General features: G+C 33.7%; 1 protein-coding gene across 1 annotated transcript; it reads right to left on the reverse strand.

Annotated features, from left to right (window-relative positions):
* Positions 1-1,731: 1,731 nt before the first annotated feature.
* Positions 1,732-26,355, reverse strand: LOC143242214 (E3 SUMO-protein ligase ZBED1-like). The gene is made up of 3 exons (XM_076485584.1): positions 26,153-26,355; positions 25,276-25,997; positions 1,732-1,772 (listed from the first exon to the last, which is right to left on the reverse strand). Exons 1-3 carry the CDS (start codon positions 26,353-26,355, stop codon positions 1,732-1,734), a joined length of 966 nt encoding a protein of 321 aa, XP_076341699.1.
* Between the last annotated feature and the right edge of the window lie 514 nt (positions 26,356-26,869).

The raw sequence follows: 26,869 nt of genomic DNA on the forward strand, positions 1-26,869 counted from the left end.
ATAATCGGTCCACTACGGTAGTTGTAGCTTCCAACATTTATGGTGTATATTTTGTTTTTATTACAGTTTACAAATGTTAAACATTATTTAAAGCTATTGTCTGCTCTATATTACCTTCCTCACTATTTGGAACAATGCTTGAGATATATTTCATAGTTTTGAGAAAACGTTTATCAGACATCTTAAACCAATTTCATAATTTACAATTTTCATATAAACACTTATTTGGTTTTACTCATATAATAGTGAAATGATTGTTACATAAAGAATAAATTATATATTTTTAAAATGTTTATTAACTGGTTATTGTTATTAAAACATTTTTTTCGATTGATGAGTGTTGTTGCCTCACTAATTATAATTTACATCTTCAGGCAGAAACACCAAAAGAAGTAAAAGACGATGAACGTATCCAGAGGGAGGTGTCAAACAACATCAGGCCTCCCTCTACTAGACTTGTTCACAATGTTAATAAAATTATTACTGTGAGACTTGGCAGTAAAACAGAACATTACCAGAGACACGTTTTTATTGCTATTGAAAATGTTGAAAACCGAAACAAATTTATTATTGGTAGAGATGCGAAACCAACACCCATGTGCCAATTAAAACGTTGTCGAAGTGAACATAATCTTATTGGGCATGAAACTAAAAATAATAATCATGTTAAATATGTTGACATCCCTCACAAGATTGTTTTTACAAGAGATCCGAAACTGAAACCAAAACCCAAAAATTAAATAACCCATGGGCTGCTCACAAGCATACCATATTAAAAAGAATTACTTTACCTTATCTCATAAGTTACTATTTGTTACATTTTACTCAGTGATATAAATAATAAATAAAACACACATATGAAAAACAAAGAATATGATATTCACCTGGGTTTCTCTTTTTTGCTGTCAACTGTCATAAAACTTAAGCTCACTTTTTAATGTACTAAAGGTATTGATACAATCAATAATGTTTTTATGTAATTAAATGATACAGCTAAGAACAGAGAATAATAATACAAAGAAAACACTGTCCTAAAACACTAAAGATAACTATTAGCATTTGTGAAAGATGGAATTGCAAGACGTTGGTCTGATTATCTAGTTAATTGTTTGCAAACAAACAACAAATAGAGCTATATCACCGTGTTAAATTTTGTGTTAATTGAACAAGAAACGTGGAGACGTATAAGAAACAGACACATACACACATACTGACATTTATTTATATAAATTCGATGATAGTGAACATTTTAAAAATTCAACTACAGCCCAGTAAAGTATGGCTGAAAACTCAATTGTCGAAAACAATAGGTCGTAATGAAACTCCTTCTTTGTAAATATAAGGTAAACCATAGAAAATTATGGCATAATATTCAAATTGTGTTTATAATTAAGAATGTCATCTTTATTAATTTCAATGATTATCTTGGCAGTTTTTTCATCACTTTTATTAATAGCGTTACAATGCAGTTCCTCTGCCTTTACTTTTAACGAAAGTTAAATGTTTATAGAAATTAGATAGCTCACACATCTATTTTGTTTGTTATATTAGAATAAATACTGTCTTTCTTTTTTATGTTAAAATGCTGAATTTATCACGATTCATTTACGTACATCAATTTAACTTGAAAACTAAGTCGATCACAGATATAAAACATTAAATGTGTAATCGTAACATCTTTTTTTAAAGATTCGATGGTCCTGAAAAGGACCTTTAATTGTAATTCAGTAACTAGGAAAAATTATTATCACCCTGTACAGATCCTGTTGGACCTGTAAAACAGAAAAAGAACATTTTATATTTGAATGATTTTAGGTCCTGCTTATGCATCACTTTTCAGTTCGCAAGTCTCATTTTACTTTTGAAAGATGCTGTCATATAGTAATCATAAAGTAGCATGCTATAGACATGAAGGATATGACATTTGATGTAAATTATACAGCAGATATAGTTTTATTCTCGAATGATTATTAGGAGTGTCTTTAAAGTTTCAATATATTATATTTAACTCTTAAACAGTGGGAATGTTCTAGAAAGCAGGATCAGTAGATGATGGCTGCTGTTTAAGGGATGAATTTGAAGGAATTGTAGATTGTTCTTCAATATAAAACATATTCAGGACCATATACTTCACTGATGAAAAGTTTAGGTTTCTCTATTTAATACTTTGATATGCGCAGTTTCTCAGTCCACCATCGACCCACGATGAGATGCGATCTTTATCAAGTTCATCCGTAAAACCTACGAGAAACTATCCTAGAGATGGATCAGAGTGGTGTATAATTAAGGGCTAGAGTTACTCGTATGTATAACCGTACACGTGAGAACAGTGTTGGTGGATATAAGAGGGAATTACCATGCGTTGAAAAACATCTTGTCCTTGAATTAGATAAAGTACCATCGGAATATGTCGATATCAGAACGGCATATGTGAGTAAAAACTTTCAGTTATCGGTTGGTTATGTACATATGTTTTAAAATGTATAAAAACTCAATAACAAAATATCTTAATATTTGATGTTAGATATAAAAATATTTCCTGTACATCTGTTTCTGTAAAACAAAGATGTAACTTTCCTCCCGTTACTATCGATGTCATTCCAGAAATTTCTTTCTAAGTACTGTTGTCATTGTGTCTTATGAATAAAGTCTGATGTTTGGTACGTGTCCCTGGCAATTATCTATGGTTCTTCTGTGTAACAAATATGTGAAATATTATTTCTATAATTGTAGTAAGTCAGAATACAGCTAAAGCTGCAGTAATAAAACTGAGGTTGTTAATGTCATTCCCTAACTTGAAGTATTTTATCTCCACTGACAATGATACTTGTCTTAGTGTAGTTTTGTGTTTAACGTCAAACAGATAAGTTTTATACCATTTAAAAATTGTTTACTTACCGTCAAAATCATGGACCACTTAGTAATAAATTTCATATCTTCCTTTATTAGTGTCAAAACCATATTTTTTGTGAAATATCTGTAACATCCCTAAACTGAAGAAAATTCAAATGATTTGGTTCTATGAATGTACATTTTACAGCCTTCATACTTAATTCTTCCACACCAATAATTATCTGGAAAAAACGTTGTTTTTATTGTTTTTTTCTCAAGATTTTAAAGTAATAACTGTGTTGATAACACCTGAGATGATAGAGTTGGAGTTTTATCTATAATTTTTACCTGTTATAACAGCTTACCGATTTGAAAAACCTGTTGAAATCTATAGATATTGACCTTCTGTAGAAATGTTAGAGTAATATACAGTAAAATAGGTAAAACAATGATGATCATTTAATTATGCAAATCCTTTATCCCAATTCGAGCAATACAAACTTAAACCAAATGAACCTTTCTACGTACTTTTGATCGTGTCTATGAAAATAACAAATAACAGAAAAACGGCCACACTGATTTTGATTAGAACAGGAACACTTGACCCTTGACATATACTCCCAAAAATGTCCATTATAAAATTATCTGTAAGCATGTAAAAAGAATTTAATTATATGAAAAGATTTCCCCTTCACCCTACATAATCAAATAACTTGTTATTGTGTCTTTCTTTAGCTTGTAAGTTTACTTATATGTTGATAGCTGAGAGTGATTGTAGTGAAATTTAAACTGTAAACAATCTGTCTCTCTAGCTTCTCCATTTCATTAAAATTAGTGGATAGTGAGTTTAATTCATACACAAAAATAACAAATATACATATTAATTCAAGCTTCATAAAACATAAAAATATTAATAAACGGTAAATGTGCTTACAAAGTCAAAATCACTTTTTGTATCACATTGCAGAAGTAGATAATGTTTGTTACTTAATCTTCCTAAACATTGCAAAAGCAATTGACTAATATGTGTAACATGCTGACTTTATATACAAAGACTTGACCGTCAAGCTCTAGTTATATATTTATATCATATAAATCTGAGAACATTAAATGTATGAATAGATACTTTCATATACGATCGTCTAGAAACAGGTGAATACAACTGTACTGCATTACTTGGCTCAGCGATAAGACAAAGGGCTAATAACTCTACAAATTTGGTTTCATTACTTTTGGTGAGAAGAGTGTAGATATCTGTTTGGGTAGTTTTCAACTTAACAACAACAACACAACAGTTTAATACATTACAGTTTGTGACATGTTATGTATCGGGCGACACGAAACAGTCCTTTCAGGAAGACGTAGATAACACACTATCCTCTGGTGCCATTAATTAGAACTATACAACCACTAGCAAATTATTATTTTTCATCTGGATTTAGTCCATGTTTCGGACCAGAAAGGGACAGGTTTACTCTATACCTCTTCCTCCCTCTCTGGAACTGTTATTTTATCTGCACTGCTACTAAATCCTGGATAATTAATTAGCATTTACTTTGTTGTTATATTACTTACAGTATATTAAATTTTGCCCATTGTCCGTAATTGTAATTAACTTAGTCTTTTCATGGGATAATATTAATTCATATATTTTTATTGCTTCTCTTTTTTATGATCGAACTATTAGTCTGTGTTCAGAATACAGTCATATGCACCCAAACGCATAATCCTATTTTTATATACAAAATTTTAAAATAGAGCTACGTTTCTATCTACGACTCAATTAGCCTAGCACTGTTTGGACTTTTAAGTTTTTTATTTATGACGTTCAGAGGGGAGAGATACTTAGAGCTAGATTCTTCACGTATTATGTAACTATTTAGTTTGCTCATCAGTTCATTTGAATTAATATTTCTGTTATAATATTGAAGCGAGTTATCCAGGAGTCTGTTTAATAGAATTGGCATGTTTGAACAGTTTTGTAGAAATATTTAGTTTGTTGATCGTGGGACTGTATATGCTTGCGTTAAAATACAATGTTGTATATGTTGTTTGTTGATGAGTCTTTTGATACATTTATCCATGTTATACAAACATATTCTACGACTGGTCTGATGTGTGTTCTGTAAAGTTTTAATATGTTTTCTGTTGAATCTTCTTTTTATCATTCACATTCTTAAAGTAACTCGCTATTTTCAAAATTCTGGTTTTTATGCTATTAATGTGTTGTATGCAGTTTGAGTCAAAGTAATCCTTAAGAATTTTGCTGATATTGTTACCTGTAAGAGTCACGTCTAGATCTAACTGTAATATTAATTTGCTTAATGTTCTACCAAACATGCTCGTCCTTTCACCCATGGGGGCGTTATAATGTGATGGTTAATCTCACTATTCGTTGGTAAAAGAGTTGGCGATGGGTGGTGACGACTAGCTGCCATCCTTCTAGTATTACACTACAAAATTAAGGACGGCTAGCGCAGATAGCCCTCGTGTAGCTTTGCGCGAAATTTAAAACAAGCCAAACCTTTTCTACGATTTCGCAAATAATATGGCTTGTATTTTGTGAGCATTTATTTTAATTCTCCACTTAGTACAGTTAAAATTTTATATTGTTTAGCAGTGGTTGTTTGTAGCTGTTATTGGTTTTTCGACACTATTCCCGATTGCAACATCACCTGAGAACTGTGAGAGAATAGTGTTGTTTGAGTCTTTGAGAGGATTGTCGCTGACACGCCCCCTATCAAAACGCTCCTAGTAATATAACTCCTACAAATATTGTATCTTTCTTAATCTGAAAATGACCTAAGGTCGAAACGTTGTTCTCTGCTTTATTGGCAAAAGTATTAATACCTACACCAACTGCCCTGAGATTTGTTTGTTTGTTTGTTTTTCTTATAGCAAAGCCACATCGGGCTATCTGCTGAGCCCACCGAGGGGAGTCAAATATCTGATTTTAGCATTGTAAATCCATAGACATACCACTGTACTGGCGAGGAGCAGCGTCCTGAGATACATTTTTACTTCAAGCAGGTTACTCGTCATCACGAATTGCTCCTACTGATATTGCCATCTGGTAACAGTTTTTAAAACCATGACTCACATAACCTCCTAGACTCCTTGATGTATAAAGCCACACGACCGCATTAACAGTTTCGAAAAGTTAACAACTTTTGATAGTTTGAGAAGTTTTTTTTTACTTCTTTACGTAATAAAGAATAATATGTTTGACTTGGTATGGACGTCAGGCAGAATGGTATCAAAGGATAAAGATAAAAGGTACTTTATGAGCGCAAAATACTATTACACAGAATTTCATATCAATCTAATTATATTTGAACATTACATAAAGTATGATACAGGAAGTTTATATCAACTTCTTAACTTTCAAAATTAATGGACAGCAAATGTGAAACTAAATTTCAAGATTAACAAATCTGTAGCAGACAAAGGCAGAAATAAATTGAGATTTTTCATCCGTAAATAAACCGAACTTGACATAATTTTAATAGGTAATAAAAGAAGGCAACTCAAGATATAATATGTTAATGAAGTTCAGAATTGGGATTATTTTGGTGAAATTAAAATATAATATTAATTAATCTTTAACCTTTGAGATGACCTTATTAGTATTACTGGAGTTGTTTGTTGGTTTGTAGTTTCACATAAAGCCACAGAGTGGGCTGTCTGTGCTGTGTCCATCAACCTGATATTAAGTGTTGTAAGTCCGAAAACATGCTGCTGAGTTACTTGGTGGCTTATTGGAGTTAAGAAACAGTGAAAGAAAATCAAGACGAAATAAAATAAAATAGTTGAACGAGGCAAAAAATGAAAATATTATAGAAAAAAAGTAAAATAGAAATAGTAAATTATATTAATGATCAAGGAAAGTCAAATATCAGGAAGAAAAGAGTGTTTTTAAAAATGTAACAGGTTTAATACTTATATGTGTTACAAGAGTATGTGTAATCATTCTTTGACAGTTTCTGGGAGGCGAACACGACGTAAAATATTAATTCACTGTCTTATTGTTTACAATAATTGATAACATATTAACCACGGATAATAAGTTGTTAAGCACAGATAAATATAAAATACGCTATGCTGTAGATACAACATTTCAAACAAAGACCTTCTCGTATCTCTAACTGAATATTAAATTCGTAAACGAAAAAAAATTCAAATCTAATGTTTCATGTAAAATAAATAACCGTGTATAACAATGTTTACAAACAACTGAAACCATATGTTTAAGAATTATAGTTATATATGTATATACATAAAAAAATACGAATGTCATAAATAAATAATTTTTTTGAGATAAATCACATTAACAAAGTAATAAATACTTGGTCCAATATAATGTGGAAGAGTGATTCAGGCACGACCTCTAACATCATTCAAATACTTAAACTATTTTAGGTTACTTTATTGGTGATTGAAGACGACTTAACCCCCTTCCGTTAATGTTGTATACAAATCACGGTGATAAGAAGTCTAATTATATTTATTTGATTAGCCAGCTCAAGCTGCGCTGATGAGCCTTCAACAGGCGAAACTGCAACCAACAGCAGTGCTTAGGTCAATCAAGGGAAACATTATGCCTCAACGTCATTAGTTCTCCTTTAAATTTCACCTTTGGAAGAAGAATCTGTATGTGTACTGTAACGAATTTTCCGCTGTACATTTATTTTAATACCTGCGTTTGTTTCTATATAGTTCTCTTTTTTCCATGTGACGTATATTGTTGACTACGTATTGTGTGCAAGTCCTGCTTGTTGTTAAAATTTGTTAAAATTGTTGAAAGTGAAAAGCATCAATATCTAGTTGACAAAAGCGCGCGAGAACAGTGTCAAAATAACTACAGGGTGTTTGGAAAGTCACTGTACACTTATACATTTATTAACAGACATGTTTCAATATAGCATACAGGAAGTAACTATGAATGGCAATTACAAACAATGTTGAAAGTGGCCCCCGTTGGCATCAATACAGGCCTGGATCCTTCTTATTTCGTTCCTAAACACCGCTATCAGTTGCTGGCTTGAAATAGACTGAATAAAATATGATTACAAAACTGCACAGTGACTTTCCGAACACCCTGTACACTCTTCCGTAATTCTTATATAGAGCTGAGAGACAGTAACCAGTCAGTGTGCTGTAGGCCTAGGAAGCTATAACTGTGAGTAACGTTTATTAATCGGAAACAACAGAAATGAACCAGAAGCGTTTATTGATTTTGAACATTACCAATCATTCAACTTCAGAGAATAATTTCGGACGTTATTATTCTTACTGTGACATCTTCACCCATAAAGTAAGGGGTGTGGGGCCAGCCAAGAAAGACGGCGTTAGAGCAAGCGAGGTGCAGCAACATCAACTTGTTCGGCGTGGACTTAGCCTATAAAAGATTCAGTTCTAAGCCAGGTATAAGATTCAGTATTGTTTGTCAGTTTGTAAAACTGTTGTATATAAACTATCATTTGTAATAACTATTAGTAATAAATGTTATTATAAATAAAATTGTTGTTATGTTTTTGTATTAAAATGTGTTTATGTAAACAAAAAAGGAAATTGTGTGCATCAATCATATTGGCAAATAACATAAATTTAATACATACCAACATTTAATTAATTTCCAGGCTCAAATCCAAACTTCTGGTGAATTGAGACAGTTGTACGAAACATGCAAATATATCAGAGACTTATCCGAAATAAAATTAAAATTAACTGAAAACTATGGAATTGTTTAATTCTCTTTGCATTATCTCCGTTACATTCCGTCTTCGCGTATTGTTTCAATTCAAAACGTTCTTAAGGGTTTGTCTAATGATAGGCTTGTTTTTGTCTTGAAAAAGAACGGTTGATCGGAACATCGCCAAGTAATAAAAAAGAAATACAACTTTTTAAATGAATAAAATAAGATTTACATATCAATGAAAGTAATTATAAAAACATTTTAATGTCATAAATTAAGGTTATTTTAAACTTCTTACAAAAACCTGAATCTCTAGTTCAACAACCACTGCACGTCCAACGTCCAAGAACTATCGTTAAACGTCACTGTATCATAGCAACGTAACGGAAATTCGGAAAGTTTGTTTTTGGTTTTGAATTTCGCACAAAGCTACTCGAGGGCTATCTGTGCTAACCGTCCCTAATTTAACAGTGTAAGACTAGAGGGAAGGCAGCTAGTCATCACCACCCACCGCCAACTTTTGGGCTACTCTTTTACCAACAAATTGACCGTCACATTATAACGCCCCCACGGCTGAAAGGGCGAGCATGTTTGGCGCGACGGGGATGCGAACCCGCGACCCTCAGATTACGAGTTGCACACCTTAACACGCTTGGCTAAGCCGAGCGCAAAATTCGGAAAAGAACATTAATTCGAATAGTGAACATAGATTGAACTCAAAAGTGTTAGCACAAAAAACTATCGATATTAAATTAAGTGGAAGTAAACAAAAACAAACAAATCTGATCCAGAGCTCTTAATAAAGAAGGTAAAGCAAATTGATTTATATTTTACATAATTCATTAGGAGGAATTAGCCGGTAAAAATATCCTTAGATTTTGTAAGCAGTTGCTGACCTGAGTTCAAGAAAAATGGCCTAAAACAATTATGTCAATAAATTAATGTAATATAACTTTTCATCGTAATCTTCCCATAATCTCGACAAACTTTTTAAATTTGTCCATTAAATACAAAACGGTTGTTATTTAAAGAACGAATAATTAAAGATCTAAGTTGTTATTTAATTAAGCCATGAACAAGAGACTCCTATTGAAAGAGTTTTTGCAAACAAATGTCAACGGTTTAATCCGAAGGAATGTTTATGAATAAATAACTTGCATCAAAAGGACCCAATAAACATTCATTACGAGGGCGTAGATCTTTCAACTCTTTAACAAATGAAAATGAACCAATAACAATAAATTCATTAAATGTTAATGGATTAAGAATAGGTATAAGGAATTTGGTTGTTTTATAACTGTGCATTCTGCTTGCAGAAGATATAGGGCGTACTGGTTTGTTTGTTTGTTTCGAATTTCGTTTGTTTCTTGAAAAACAAAGATACATGAAGATTATCTGCTCTAGCCATCCATAATTTAATAATGTAAGACTAGAGAGAAGGCAGCTAGCCATCACTACCCACCGCCAACTTTTGGGCTACTCTTTTACCAACGAATTGTGGGATTGACCATCACTTTATAACGCCCCCATAACAGAAAGGACGAACATGTTTGATGTAACGGGGATTCGAACTCGCGATCCTTACATTACTAGTCAAACACCCGAACCAGCTGCCCATGCCTAGTCGGGCGCAATGGATGATTCTGTTTATAAATCTTAGGAAGGCCGTATATTATACCTAGTGGTGCACGCACTGTTTGTAAAGTTTTATTTTGTTGTTGTTTGTTTTTAAGTCCCTAAGGAGGCCTTAAAGTTAAAGGATAACGTCAGTTATTATAAGTTCAGTATCTTGTTCGGTTGTTGAAAGAATTTTAAAGTGGGGGAAAGAAATCGTATGTCCTGTTTCTGTATTGTGTTGATAGATAGGAAATTTGGGAGGGTTTGTAATCTTTCTTACAAGTAAAATAGATATATCCATAAATAACATCAATACCCCAATGTGGTTCCTCTCTAGAACAAATGAACACAAGTTTTATGTTGAGTATGATTGTCGCATACTATTTATATTAACGATAAATAACTTGACGTTTTTAGATCACAAGATAATGTACCTATTTCTGTTAATCATCTTTCAGTTTGATATTTTTTATAACTTTAAAGTAAAGCTACGCAGTAAAGTATATGCATTGAGTCCACAGTTGGGATTAATTCCTGAGTTCTAGCACTATCAGTAAAAAACAAGTACGTGCCACCTAGAAGTTTTTCTTTATATTTGGGATTTTGTATTTGAAAAACGTTACGTGAATGACAGGTTTTGACAGATGGTGTATTCTTAATTTTGAAAATAGTAAAACAGTAGTCATTATATTATCCACAAAGTGCCTCCACTATTATTTAGATGGTCGTTTACAGAGATCCAATGATCTGAGACAACATTCTTAATGAGACTACCTAGATTAACTCAAACTTTTAACATATTTTTAATACAGTTAGTTTTGGTGTTTTTTTTCAGGCTCTCGTACATTCACACATAAATATTGTTTCTCCGTCTAAAGCTGAGAATTTTTAAGTTTTCAAACACTCTTGAAAAGTTTCTTAGTAGATTGATACCAATATTTTAACCTGATGGGTATTGTACGCTCACTCGAGATAAACGGCAAATCAGAGACCAATAGTCAGCCGTTCCTAATTTTAAACAACTGACTAGCTACTCGGTAGCACTTACTGTCATAATAACCTTTATCTACCTCCTATAAACGAATAACACGACTGACTGTCATTCTTAGAACCTGATCACAGCTTAAATTCGAACATTATGATCCACAATCATGCACGCTTACCACAAACTACTGGTGGCCTGTCTCAGTAGAAGATAGTAAGCGTGAATTAATGTTAAAGTTTAATATTATTAAAGATATTATTTAAAGTAGCGTATTTTTCAAATATATAAACAATGGAACATTTTTTATCATTTATTGTGACTTTGGATAATCAGTAATTTCGAATTTAATGTTCGAAATGTCCATTTCATTCTAAAATTTAACATGTATGGAGCTAGTATATCATTTAGCTTCGTGGAATTTCTTTCAACAACAACAGTGTTGTGATTTTATGTTTGTCGCTATCATCCGTGCAGCATGATATTAACTGAAAATTTCAACTTTTTAATCCATGCTAATATAAAAGAGAAACAATAATATCTACATTCACAACATTCACATTTTTGTTCTTGTTTCCACGTGAAGTATTAAACTACAATCCAGTCACCTCAAGTCAGGGTATAATATCATGGACACTCTGCCCCTCACTGATGACGTGTGGGTCAGCTAGTTAAGATTAATGAGGATGGTTCACGAGTTGTAGAAATCAGGACATCTTCCCGAAAACAGTTTGAACTTTTCACAGCGCGTGCCACGATCAGAAACTCCAATGGTAAGCAGTTTCTTGTTTTTATCAAAAGAGAGCTGCAAAGTGCCTGAAGAAATCACCAGTTCTAACAACTCCCACCAGGGATTTGCCTATCACTCAGTTAGTAGGTACTAAAATAGTGTTGCATAGGGGATGCTTAACGTTGGAATTTATATAGCATTGATGTCAATAAAACATGCGCAAGTCATGAATTACGAAAATAATTATATTCTCTGTAGACTGTAACACAACATGTCATATGAACTTGAAAACAATATATAAAAATGTATGTGTGTTTTCTTATAGCAAAGCCACATCGGGGTATTTTCTGAGCCCACTGAGGGGAATGGAACCCGTGATCTTAGCGTTGAAAATCGGTAGACACACCGCTGTACTAACAGGGAGTATATAAAAATATATATTACTCATTATTTTGGATTTATTTACTCTTGAAACAGAACATTTTTTCTTCCGTAATAACCTGTATCTATCTTCTGGAACTGTATAACGCGATTGACAGTCAAAGACCAGTTAACCGTTCCTCAAAAAAAAAAGAAAAGAAAAAAAAAGGCAAAGGTTAATTAAAATATTATCTGAGTCAATACGATGTAGTTATAAAAATTTAGAACTTATCTAGTGTTATTTTTAAATTGATTATTCTGTTTAGCAGATTTTTACTACACAATAAAGTAAATATAGTTTATTTTAGGGGAAAGTAAAATATATCTACACGTTTATTATATAGTTCGCTTTTAAATTATAGATAATTTAAATGTTTTGAAATAATGACGTGTTTTCTTAGCGTTTTCAAATTTCCCTTTATTAGGTTTAACCATTCAGCTAAGGAAATAAGGAATGCTTGAACAATAAAGTTAGTAAAAAGTAAATTTCCCAATCTCGTTTTTAAGACAGTTTATAATTATTTAAATTTAAGGAAAAATACATAATACTAACTATTTTATGTTAAAAATCTATTTTGGAGTCTTACCATGTCTGTTCATGACCTATTTCACAAACTTGATTTTTGATAATAGACCTGGTTTCCACTTCAGAGGGCTATCGCAAGCCTAATTTTCATTTGTAACGCGCATTACATTACTTGTGTGTGTTTTTTTCTTATAGCAAAGCCAGATCGGGCTATCTTCTGAGCCCACCGAAAGGAATTGAACCCCTGATTTTAGCGTTGTAGACTTATTGCTGTACTAGCGTGGGGCCTCACATTACTTCCATGCTTTTCATAACCCATGTGATATGCGACGATAATTGTTGTTCAGCGTCCGTTTTAATACTCTGATTGTACAGAAATCTATACGCATCTCGTTTGAAAAGTTTCTTGGTATAATTTCAAAAGGAATATCCTTAACACCCGTTTCATTCTCAAGTTGCTTAAAGTATGCGACGGTTGAACGAGTGGTATGATTGAAAGATGTGTCTTAGCGATCCCATACTAAGTTGATATCGTTTTGGAGCGTATATTGAACTGGTATGTTGATATCTTGTTACAAGATAATGCACTTCATTTCTCATCGCTGAGGTATAACATATTTCAGATCACTTTCTGGATAACTCTGATTGCCCTAGTTGATCCGCGTTCCTTTGTTTTCCAATATCACTAAGTAGAAGGAAAATTCACAATTTCCTATCTGCATATGGCTTCATGTTTTGAGTGTGCAAATATTTTTCGTCAAACAAGGATATCAAATGCCCTTCCAACAAATAACAGTTTTTTGGTAACACTAAATTACCTAGGAATCGCCAATAAATGTAAAAAATTAGTCTTGATAGATCCAGTTGCATGGTGATTTTATTTCAGCTGTTATTGTCAAATTCTGACTTACATAAGAACAATTTAAAGATAGATTAAATCAGTCACAACAAATTAAAAATCTTAGAACTCATCAGCAAGCACACAAATGGTTTTAATAGAAGCAGAACTGAATACCTATATAAATATTTCTACCAATATATAAATGATAAATGTTGTACTATAGTACAAGATTCCATATAATCGTACTCTGTAATACGCTAAAAAAAAGAACTTACTAAAAATTTGTAGTTTTAGAAATAAGTTATAGAAATAAAAAGAACAATATCAAATATTAACGTATATACAATATTTTCGAAAGGGCACAATCATAAAAAAATCACTTCTTTGTTGACTCACGTGGGAGCAACCTCTTATTCAGACACATCCACTTCCAAAACGTAGTGTGTCAAAATTTAGCAGCAGGTTGTAAATTAAGAGCTGCCATTTCACACTAGACATGTGGTTATTAAAGTCCGCTGTTCAAAATTAATGTACAACAAAACTTGTCAATATTTCAAACGGTTACAAAATTCTCAAAAGCAACTAGGCTTAGAAATGTTATAAACATTTAACACTTACTCGTAATTTATAAATTTTTCCGTGTTGAAACAAAAAGCCAGTAACAGCTTATAACAAAAAAAAACAAACAAACTAAGACTAATACGTAGGTTCACAAACTCTTTCAGTCTCTCTCTCAAACGACCACTCAAACTAAACTCAAACAAGCCACTCTTTTTTTTTTTCTCGTTATATTTGCAGCAGATCTTCATATAAAAATATGATCTAGCCAAACATAAACAAGTGAGTCAACTAAGAACTATTATAGAAAAAACAAACGTTTAGCTCATTCCGTATTGGGATTTAAGTCTTTAAAAAGACCAAGGAGTTCTTGTGTTCGAGATATCATTATTTAAGTTTTGTAGACCTGGGATGTCAGTCTCGAAAATCCTCTTTCGTTCTCCGTCCTTTATTAATATCTGTTCAATATTTATTTACTACAAAAAGAGCAGAGTTTAATCAATACACACTTTCACTCTGAGTCATTTCAGGGTCATCTCCATGGAGGTAATTATGTTAATATTATTGTGTCAAATATCCTTTCAATTTATTTTATTGTTTTGAAGTCCACACTACACGAACAGTTCCAATTATGCTTTTCACATTTTTCAATAATTTCAAATTTCAGCAAAATTATTTACATAGAAACAACGAGAATTAAATGAACTTGAGGTCAGAAATATAGATTTAGCCAAATTAGAAGTTGTCTTCAGCAAAGACAATTTCATTTTAAAAATAGAATGGTTGGCCATTATATTATGTAATGTTCTTTTCTTCTTTATTGGCGGCCCGGCATGGCCAAACGTATTAAGGCGTGCGACTCTGAGGGTCGCAGGTTCGCATCCCCGTCGCGCCAAACATGCTCGCCCTTTCAATCGTGGGGGCGTTATAATATATGGTCAATCCCACTATTCGTTGGTAAAAGAGTAGCCCAAGAGTTGGCTGTGGGTGGCGATGACTAGCTGCCTTCCCTCTAGTCTTACACTGCTAAATTAGGTATGGTTAGCACAGATAACCCTCGAGTAGCTTTGTGCAAATTTCAAAAACAAACAAAACATTCATTGACAGTCTGTTCATGTTTTGTATCAGTGAGAGTCAGGTTCAGCGTACACCTTTCTTCCCTTTCTGGAAACGTTATTTTCTTTGTACTGTAACTGAATCCCAGTTACTTTGTTGTTGCATTATTCATAATATGTTAAATTTGTCCATTGTTCGTATTTTTAACTGGAATACCCTTTTCTTGCCATATCAATTTAATTTGTTTTGTTCGTTGTTTCTTATTATCAATATTTAAATCCTTTGGGCAGACCTGAGATGATCAGATAAAATCTTGACCTTTTTTACCAGAATTTATGGTGTCAGTAACTATTTTATGTTTTGGGTAACTGCTACTTGTTGAACGTAACATAAAATAAGGTACTGCTTTCACAAATGTTCATTGATACGAATTCAGAACCTGTATAAGGGCCATGTACATTAATGTTGTAACGTTCATCATTTACACAGGGATATACTTACTATGTAAATAGTCTATATATTCCAATGTTTTACACATTGTTGGATTATCTTATGTTTATTTACATAAAGACTATTTTAATATACTACATGATATAACAACAAAATGATGAATTATAAGGGTTTAGAAATAGGTAGCATATTACTAAACTTATAGTACATATTTAAGGGTGAGAGGTACTTAGGATCGTTTCCATCATGTTCGAAATCGCGATCTAATGCTCGTAACATTTCGTTTTTGAGTTGTTGTTGAAGTTCGTGAATGATCCGCTTAAAAAGCTGTCATGAAATAATTGCATGCTTGCGTACGTATGAAGGAATTTAAAGTTTATTGAGCGGGAAACTTTATATGCACAAGTAGGTATTGCATTTTATTGTTGTGTTTAGTTTAATTTTAATTGTTTGATCATATCTTGTTGGCACTGAATAACACTTTTATTTCAATTTATTTCGATCTTTTTTCTCTGAAAGAGTCTCCAACTAATTACTTTACTCATTATTATATATTTCGGACAAGTCTATGAATTATTACATTACGTATGTGTGTTACTATTACTGATCTAGGTCCACGACAAGTTGATAATGCCAAACTTCGTGTAAATTAGTTAGTTTGGTTCTTGTTTGGCCTCACTCCCTAACAAGCTGATATATGTTGTTTTGTTATTATAAAGTCAACTAATCTCGAACTATATGGAAAAATCACCTTTAATAAAACCGTCTTAGCCTAATGTAAATTGAAATGAAATTTTTTAACTCTAACATAATTCGATATAATTTTTTTCATGTGAAGTTGCGTTATACAAGACAAAGATGACTGATGGACTCACAAAATGTTAAAAAACATGAATAATGAAAGAGAATTGTTGAACAACACCAGGAACAAGAGGAAACGGAAAGTTATATCAACGACTTAATGAAGACGTAATTACGACAGAGATTTTTACAACATTATAAATTTTGTCAGTCTTCTCTTGTAATTGAAATGTAAATTAGTTTAAACATTGATGTAAAACTTAGCATAAACATTATTATAAAATTTAATAACACGATTTATAATTATGCTGCGAACTAACACTGAACGTAAATCTTGACTAAACGCACATACAAAATTATTAAATCTTACAAATATTTTTCATTATGTTGCAAGATTCGGATAATTCATTGAACAGCTTTAAGTTTACAAGCAAACAAATCAACAAAAGTTTAAAATCGTATGTATAGTTCAAGACATAAAATCGAACAATAAAATTTTAAACAGGATAATAGCCCAATTACTTTTAAAATATACAGTTTAATTGTCACAACAATACAAAATTTTATATCATAATTTAAAAGACTCACTAACACTTTTCTTCGGCTATGTTCTTTTCCGAAAGCGTAATTCCTTCTAGATTTATTACTGAATTTTAATCGAATTAGTAATTATCGCCCACATATTTCAATATCTCTTTATTAAATTACGAAAGTTTATTGTGGAAATTCTTTCATTATACCAACAGGTATATTCATTATTATACATTTTCAATTTTACATTTTTTCATAAATCGGTATTGTTAGCCTCCATCCCTCTGGGCAGTGGTAAACCTTCGGATTTACAAGGCTAAAATCAGGGGTTCTATTCTCCTCGATGAACACAGTGGTATAGTGTTTAGAGTCGTTTAGATTCTGGATGCAGCAGTATGTGGGTTACTGTTGGTACTCCACATAGCTATGTCGTCGGCATACTGTGATATTAACGTGTAGTTGAGGGAGGAACGGTATATCGTTGACATAAATGTTGTACAGGACTGGACTAAGTACTGAACTTTGGGGTACTCCGGCAGTTAAATTAGTAGGGATGGAACGTGATTCGTGAATTTTAACCTTAGCTCTACGATTCCTGATAAAAGTGGATACCATCAGACAATCAGGGGTGGTAAACCTATGGTGTGTGTTTCAAACCTGAGGCCATTGTGCCATACTGAATCAGGCTTTGTGAATGTCGAGGAAAGTTGGTACTGGATTGTTTGCGGTTGAAACCACGGTAAACGGATTCAATAAGTACAACAAGATGGTCTGTTGTTTGCCTGTTTTTTTTTTTTCTACCAACGTTTTGATTGTTCCTTATTATTTTATTGGATTCCAAATTGTAATTAATTCTGTTGATTATCCCATGAGTTTACGTTGGGTTTTGAGAAGACTAATCGGTCTATAATAACCGGAGTTAGTGAGATCGTTATCTTTTTCCAGACTCTCGTGTAGTATCTTGATAATCTTGATAAGAATGAGAGATAAGAATACCTGTCTTAGTACTTTCTCTTTAAATTTCACTTATTCATCAGACTCAGTGTCAAATGTATCATTCCGATGTCACCACTCTCTGGTTTCAAACGCGACTTCTGGACAAACTGCACATGTAGTTCCTTCCTTTTCATTTCCATATATAACTCTTTACTTTTGGGGTATACCAGAGAACGTTAAAACTGGTGGGTACTCTCCATTTTACAATATCATGCTGGTTACTTCGTTGACGAACTGGTTTTAGAAAGATATTGGACCAACTAAACACTATTAGTTGCTTAAGAACTTTCCGTCATATCTTCTCCAACATATTGATGCCAGAAGGTCTGATAAGGAAAGGAGACAGACTAATTTAGATGCATTTTACTGGCTGGGATACCATACCCTACCATGGGAACGGTGGTCCAGCCATCATATCTACAGTTAAGGATGCCATCATCCTTTCAATACCCAGTTTAGTGATACATACTTTCAACATCGGCGAAGACTGTACCTGATTCACGAGCGTTCCCCCCACGTGTGTTCCTCTAGCTAGAGATATCACACTCCATACAGATGAATTTGGAAACTTTCCGAAGGTTGCTCATCTAAATAAATTACTCACTGTTTCCTCAACCAAATCAACGTGAGTTTAGGTAAGATATCGTAATATTTTCTTACACTAATACCTCGACTCACACTTCCCACCCTTCCCCCTCCATTTCTGGTACTTCTTTTCTTGGATTCAGCTGCGACAGAAAAATTAGTCACGCTTATGTTGGTGGAGAACTGGAATATTGGCTCAGATGAAACATGGGGTAAGTGGGAATTCGATATTAGGGCGAGCAAAAACATTTTTTTATATGGAGAGCATCACTGAGCTATCATATGAGAAGCGGTATCTATCGGAAAAAACATTTAACGTGTATGAAAGTGTTAAGTTTTCATAAATTCCCAACGAACCTTCAACAGCCTTTTGTTTCACACCCATAGACACTGTATTCAAATTTTGTGTCTGTAATCTTGTGTATACATAAATAACTAAAGATAAACTTATATATTGGTCTTTCTGTTTGTAAGTTCCAATGTAAAATTATTTGGCCTTCCTAATACAAAATACTTATCATCATAACTTATCTGTATGTTTTATCTGTAATGCCACATCACAGATATAATGACACATTTAAACAATGTCACATAAATGTATGATTCCATGTAGTTCTACATGGCAGGCTTGTTTAAAAAATTTTTAACAAACAAGCTTTTAAATCTTCATAATACTTGCATCAAAGCCACATTTCAACATTATTTGATAGTTAGTATGTAGTTTGATGTCGCCAAGACTTTGTCACATTTGGAAAGATGGTCATGAAAAATAATCATGTACGTGGATTATGAAGATGTGTTCAGATGAAGTACTTTTCAAGAAGAAGACAGTCGTTAAACTTAGTTGGATTAAGAAACAAAGCAACATACATCAACATCAAAACCATTATTAAACTTATTTCTATATCAGATATTATTCTGACTTCAAGTGAATAATTATCACTTAATGTTTTACATGATAGATATTACTTTCAGTTATATCGTTGCTACATGTTACTTCACCATTTCAACAACTTTCACTAACACTACATTACTGGTATACCTTCATTAACGCCTGGCATGGCCTAGCGCGTTAAGGCGTGCGCTTCATAATCTGAAGGTCGCGGGTTCGCGCCCGAGTCGCGCCAAACATGCTCGCCCTCCCAGCCGTGGGGGCGTTATAATGTAAAGGTCAATCCCACTTTCCGTTGGTAAAAGAGTAGACCAAGAGTTGGCGGTGGGTGGTGATGGCTAGCTGCCTTCCCTCTAGTCTTACACTACTAAATTAGGGACGGCTCGGTGCAGTGGGCTAACAACCTACTCGCTTAAATACCTGTTCATGAAACCGCAAGTGATTGCGGCCCTATGTTCTTGACGGAATCGAGTGGTAGATAGATAGACTTTCATTAACACAATATTAGAAAGGCATGGCCAGTTGAATAGGGTGCTCGACTACCAATCTTACAGTAACTATTTCGAATCCCTGTCACACCAAACATGTTTACCCTTTCAGCCATTGTAAAGTGATGGTCAATCTCACTGTTTGTTTGTAAAAGAATAGCCAGAGTCCTTGTGTAGATTTGCCGAAATTCAGAAACACAACAAACCTGCTTAGTAATATTTCATGTGTGCAGACGATTTATGTTATTTTAAAACTTAGAGAGAATCGACTTATTTCTTAGGTTGTTGATAACGTTTATCAAATTTATTATTATTAGGTCTAGATTGTTTGTATATTTGTTGTTTTTTGGTTTTTTTTTAAATTTTGCCAAAAATAAACCAGGGTCATCCACGCTAGCCGTCCCTAATTTACTAGCTTGAGACTGATGGGGAGGACAAAGCTGTCATTATCCACGGCCAGATCTTGGGATACAATTTTACCAACGAATACTGAGGTTAACCGCACAGTATAACGTCCCCATGGCTGAAAGGACGAGCATGTTTGGTGTCACGGGGATTCGAACCTGTGATCCTCAGATTACAAGTCGAGTACCTTAACCACCAGGCTTTGCCGGGGCATTAGACCTGGAATCTAGATCTAATTGTTTATCTACACAATGCTTGTATTCTAACATTACGCTACATGTACCTTTAGATGGGGTTAGTTGGGTCTGTATCAAAAAAATTTTTTTTATTTTTGTAGCTTTTGTAGTTCTATTATTAATATTCATGTTGTCTTCCTATGAAATAGTGGTACATTTTCAGATCTACATCTCTAAAACCATATGATCATTTCACTCTCAGAAAGAAAGTATTTTTACCATGTTACGAATGTGTATGTAACTACTTCAATCACAACTGTTCGACAGCCCTTCATATGGGTTGTAGGTCAATTAGAGGGCCAGAGCTTGACTGTACATTGCACGTATGTAACAGGAATATGAGAGTGTTATTCACGTGCAGTGGCCCCAGTATTCTACATGGAGACACCGACAAAGATAACCAAAGGTCAGCCTTGTATTTTGTTCAACCAACAGCATCACAATAAACTAGTATTATTACACGATTCAGTTCTAAGTATTTAACTGAAAATAGTGTCATCGTTATTTCACTAATTTGTTATTACGTCCAATGTGGCGGAATAAACAAAGCCGATCAGGTACATGAGGTCTCGTGCATAACCTTTATAAACGCCTCAAATCAGTCGCAATGACATCTATAACAGTCTCAGTGGTATTAACATTCATAACAGTCTTGCACTAGCCATTAACAGCCACAAAAAGAGTCAAACCAGTCACACTAAAGAACATGACAGTTTTAGTCACACTGACACCCAACATATCAGTTACATTGGCATCTATAATTATCTCAGTTGTCATTCTGACACCCAAATTGTCTCATACCAGTTATACTGACGTAATATAATCCACACTAGCAGCACTGATGCTCATAATAGTCTCATAACAGTCACATTGACTCTAATTTAAACAATAACCAATAGATGGGGATGCTGTTACCGTTTTATCGATTTCGAAGTGGTTATGTTAAAAATAATATTAAACTTCTGCTTATTGATTCCGAAATAATCTTTTACCAATGAATCATTTGTTATTTCTTGCTGTAAACTTACCATACAAAGCAAAGTATAACTAGAAACTTTCAAATTTTCTACCATGAATACATCATGAGTTATTAACAGGTTGTTTGTTTACTGAATTTCTTGCAAAGATGTCTCCTTTAATCGTCCCTAATTTTTGAAGTGATAGACTAAAGGGAAGGCGACCGGTCAACATTCATCAACCGCCAATTCGTTGATTGCTCTTATTCCACGTTAAAGGGATTGGTAAACATGTTTGACGACGGGTGTAAATCCAGTGATCTGCCAATTACGAGCAAAGCGCTCTAATAGATCATGTCAGGCGTCAATAACAAATAAACATTTCCAGTAAAAAAGGTGAGGTTTCGATTACAAGAAAATCTTCTGGCCGAACGTTTCATGTCTTAAAATGTGTTTGACAAATAAAGGGAGACAAACAGAGACTTGGATAAATACTTTAAATTTTACAATATATTATAATCAAACCATAAGATTAAATTGATTAGTCTTAACAAAGAAAATCAAACATATGTTATTCAATTTTACGGATTTATTTGTGTTTTACTGGGTGTGGAAGCTGTAACAAATAACTACAGTAAAATATATCTCTATAAAGCAAATTAAATCACTCAAAGTGGGACACGTTCGATTGTTCAGGGGTAAGTGTAAGGTCTTACAATGTTAAAAATTGGATTTCAATATTCACGGTGGGCAGACCACATGCGCCCCTTGCTGTAACTTTATGTTTATTTAACAACAAACAATCACAGGTGAAGCAGATACATAACAAAAGTAAACTTTCTTCCAAGAACATGAAAATTGGTTTTTTTTTTTTTCAGTTTTCTAAAGTTTTGGTGCATCCCAAGTGGCACAGCAGTATGTCTGTGGACTAGCAACGCTAGAAACTGGCTTTCTACACTGGTGGTGAGCAGAACACAGATAGCCCATAGTGTATGCTTACCTACAAATAGAAGCTGTGTTGATTTTAAAACTTTAGTGAATTAAATTGCCAGATACTAGCTTACAACTGAAAGCATGGAGTAATGGAGGGGTATAAACCTTCTTTACAAAATTTGAGACACAGTAATGGTAGATACCACACAATAATTGTGTGGTTGACACATACAACTCATCTCTAATTCGATTAATAACTTGTTATTGATGTTGACATCCATTGTATTGAACGTTGAGGACAGTTATTGAGACTGTATAACTATGGTAACGAAACATGTTAGGTTTAAACTAACTCTTCTCTCTAATTAGAAACAGAGACTGGAAATTAAATATTCTGCCTGTTATATCAGTGAAATAAACTCAGAAAAAAAAGGCTTATCCTTCATTAGAGAAACAAGTACAGAGAAATGTATTTCCATTAACTTATCAGTGTTCAAACTTACTATTTATTAGCCAGATCTAGAACTTTTGAAAATAAATATGATAAAAGAAACATCTCAACAGGTATATGAAAACAATCTGGTATATAATACATTTTAATGCGTAAACTTAAACAGATAATGACTTGTGTGTGTGTAAAATTAAAGTATATCCTGAAGAACACAATTGCTAGAAAAACTTTTCCAAAAATTAATTCTGCATTTCAAGCATCCTGGTTTCAATCATTTATTACATTTTATGTTGAACTAATAAAATTCTCATATGGACCAAAACAGATGGTAAACTGACGACGTACTGCTTAGATGATATTCAATTTAAGCAGGGTCCAACCTAACTACTAAAATAGTTTATCTTGTCAGAAGATGGACTTTGAAATATGATACAACATGAAACAGATAAATAACATTAAATGTTATAAATTTGTTGATGACTGAGTAAATGTCAGTAGACCACTTTAAGGTATCAATATGCATAAAAAATGTTATAAAAGATTGAGATTCTTGATAAAATTTTCTTATGAACACAATGGATGATAAAACCAGTCAAACTAATTCTCAAAACCGAATAAAAAATTTCCATATCAGCTAGCATAAACAATTTAAAGGATAAGCATGTTAGAGAGGGTTATGCATGCTTCCTTTCGCACTGAGTTGTGAGAGTGCCATGGACAGTTGGTAATGTTCTAAATATCTCTGACAAAAATATTTAAATCTGTTTATTTATTTTCTAAGTAATTTAACTATTACTTATGTCTCAAGTATAACTTTTAGAAATGGCATCATAATAAAATTCTTAAAGACATTTCTAAGCCAAATCTGATTATTATTACCCGACTATTTTTAGTTACTGTTTTTTCTATTTCTTTGATGTGAAAACTTTATATTAATGTAAATCTCATGTTTACATGATTTATTGAACACGATTGCAGCTACTTTGCTTTAACCAACATCTCACATAGAGATATTGTCCATTATGCTGTTATAGGTTATGAATGTACACATATCTGTGGAAGGTAACAGCTGGTGGCTGGAATAAAATGAAATGCCTGATTATCTGTGGAAGGTAACAGCTGGTGGCTGGAATAAAATGAAATGCCTGATACCAGTTATACAATACAAAATTGGTTTAGACACCTGCAATCAATATAATTTGTGAAAATGTTTGTTGTACTGTTTGGCAGTTAATTCAGGGAATATATGTTTCATCACTTTTGGATTTTGGAGAAATTTTATTCTTTAGATAACATAATGATATTTATACAATTTTAAGGAATAGCTTCAGTTCATTTAGAAAATGGTTTAGAAATAAATGAAAAAGTATGAAATCAAGAGTACTTAAAACACAAACCTGCCAAGTCTTCAACACAGTAAACCACTATACAGTTTTCTTTATCACTTTTGTACTCTCTCATAAAGTGTTAATTATAACATCTTAGCTATCAAGTTGTGCTAGAAAATGGAAAGCCCAAGGCACAAACTTGCTATACCCACATTTATGAAACCGAATACTGCTGCTTGTTTAAAGTAATTATAGATATGATCTTAGTTTAACAACATTTTAGAAACCATAACAATACAATATATTGGAAACTTTTTACATTAATAAAGATTTAACAATGAACACAAACAAACAAACAAAAATAATAAGAACAAAAACAATAAACAAAACTTAGTCATGCAAAGATCAAGGAACTAGAATACATAGAATGTACATGAAATAGTGCAATTATATATGAATGATAGTTAGTAATAAAAGACTATATGAACATAACAGTATTTATACAATATTTTAGAAATGTTGTTATCCACAATCACCAGTAGATGAGAAGTGTCTTTGTAACATTACAAGTGATGAAACAATCAAGAATACAAAACATTAACACAACAAACAACCATACCTTCTTATGAAGTAATAAGTTAACTATATAATATTAACAAATAAAATTAAGTTTAGGTTTATGAAATTATCATTTTAATCATATTATATATCATATTACGAGTCGCACGCCTTAACAGGCTTGACCATGCCGGGCCTTTACTTTTACACCAGATTAATTCAGAATTAGTATTCTGAATTACCAATATGATTGGCTATTGGAAACCAAGCATACACAAACAAGTCCTATGAATATTAATTGAAAACGTTCCTGAAAAAAATAAAAGAATAAAACAGCAACAGTCGTCTGGCATAAACTCATCAATTGCCATGAACATTTAGAACAAAAAAAATAATTATGCTCATCACTGGAACTTAAATTATTGTCATGAGAGCTCCGGGCTGTTTTCAGATTGTTAGCTTCCACGGTAGTAGATCCACCAAGGGCGGCAGCCAGAGGTCGAGCTGGTCTTTCTGGGAAAGTGAAGTTCTTGTGCAGAAAAGTTATTTTATCCAGATTTTCTGGGTCCAGACTGCATCTGAGTTTTGACATTGTTAGTCCTGAAGCAGAGAATGTCCTCTCGGATGAAATTTCAGTCGCCGGGATACACAAAATCTTCTCAGCTAATACAGCTAACCTCGGATATTTGTTCTCTTGAAACCTCCACCAGCCTAGTGGATCAGAGGTGGAGATCGGATCAGATAGATATGCTTCCAATTCGAGCTCAATGGATACATAGGGACGATTGGATGGTGATTGGGCTATATCACCTTGAATACAGTCAAACAGGCTCTCTGTCGTGTGTGGCTCCACTGGTTCTTGTGTGAGCGAAATGTTTGGGCTTTCCTGTTCGTGGGTTGAGTCTTGCTCAGATATGCTGTCACGGAGTAGTTGGTCCTTCAGATAATCCTCTACCCTCTCTCTCAGGGCATAGGGAAGGAAACTCAGCCGTTTGTAGCGAGGGTCCAATATTGCAGCGAGGGACCACAATCCTGGTTCAGTGGTCGGAACCCCGGAGTTGTCTACCTGAAATCGAGTCATCATTCCCTGCACGATTCTTACTTTCAGCGTTGTCAACACATCTGCATTCCTGCCATCAATTTTTTGAAGTCCCTGAGAACCCTAACCTTCATGTAACCTGGTCAGTATATGCTTGAGTACAGTGTAAATGCTGCTCGATGTGGGAATTTTCTCCTTTGTCAGTAGCTCGGTCGCCGGCGCAAGATGACCTCTACTGCTCCTTACATCACACTCCACATGGCATCGTCAAACACCAAGCTGGCACGATCTTTTGCTTTTGTTATGCTTTCATCGTAGAGCACTGCCATAACAGGCACACGGAGGTGAAGAAGTCGCGTTAACATCTGATATGTGGAATTCCACCTTGTGGCAACTTCTTGTATGAGAATACGAGGTTCAACGCCGATTTTTTTTTGTTTGGTGGTCATGCAAGGCTTGGGTAGCTACAGTGGACCGGTCGAAGTGGCTCACACAACGTCTGGCTGGAGCAAGAACTTTGGCGATGTTAGGTTCCTTGAGAGCATCGGTGATAGCCAGCTGTAAGCTATGTGAGAAACAAAACATATGTTCTAATTTGGCCTCCTTCGACTTTCATGTTGGACGCATTGTCCGTGACTAGGGCAGAGATAGCATCAAGCTCAAACTCCTCAGCAATATCTGTGACATGTTGTGCTATGTTCACCCCTGTATGGCGATCATCTATTGCCCGAGTAGCAACAACTTTGGTCTTGAGTTCCCACTCCGCAGTCAAAAATGGCAAGTAAGCGTAATGAACGGCTTCATCTTCAAGTTGGTCTACAGGTCAGTTGTAATAGCAACTGTTTTCCCTGACATTTCTTCCACAACTTCTGCTTTGCACTCTTCATATGCTGAGGCTAAGTAGCTATTTACTGTCGGCATACGGATGTATGCCAGCCTTTTAAAGACGTTTGTCGTTTTCCA

Source organism: Tachypleus tridentatus, unplaced genomic scaffold (assembly GCF_004210375.1).
Source record: "Tachypleus tridentatus isolate NWPU-2018 unplaced genomic scaffold, ASM421037v1 Hic_cluster_2, whole genome shotgun sequence".
Lineage (NCBI taxonomy): Eukaryota > Metazoa > Arthropoda > Merostomata > Xiphosura > Limulidae > Tachypleus > Tachypleus tridentatus.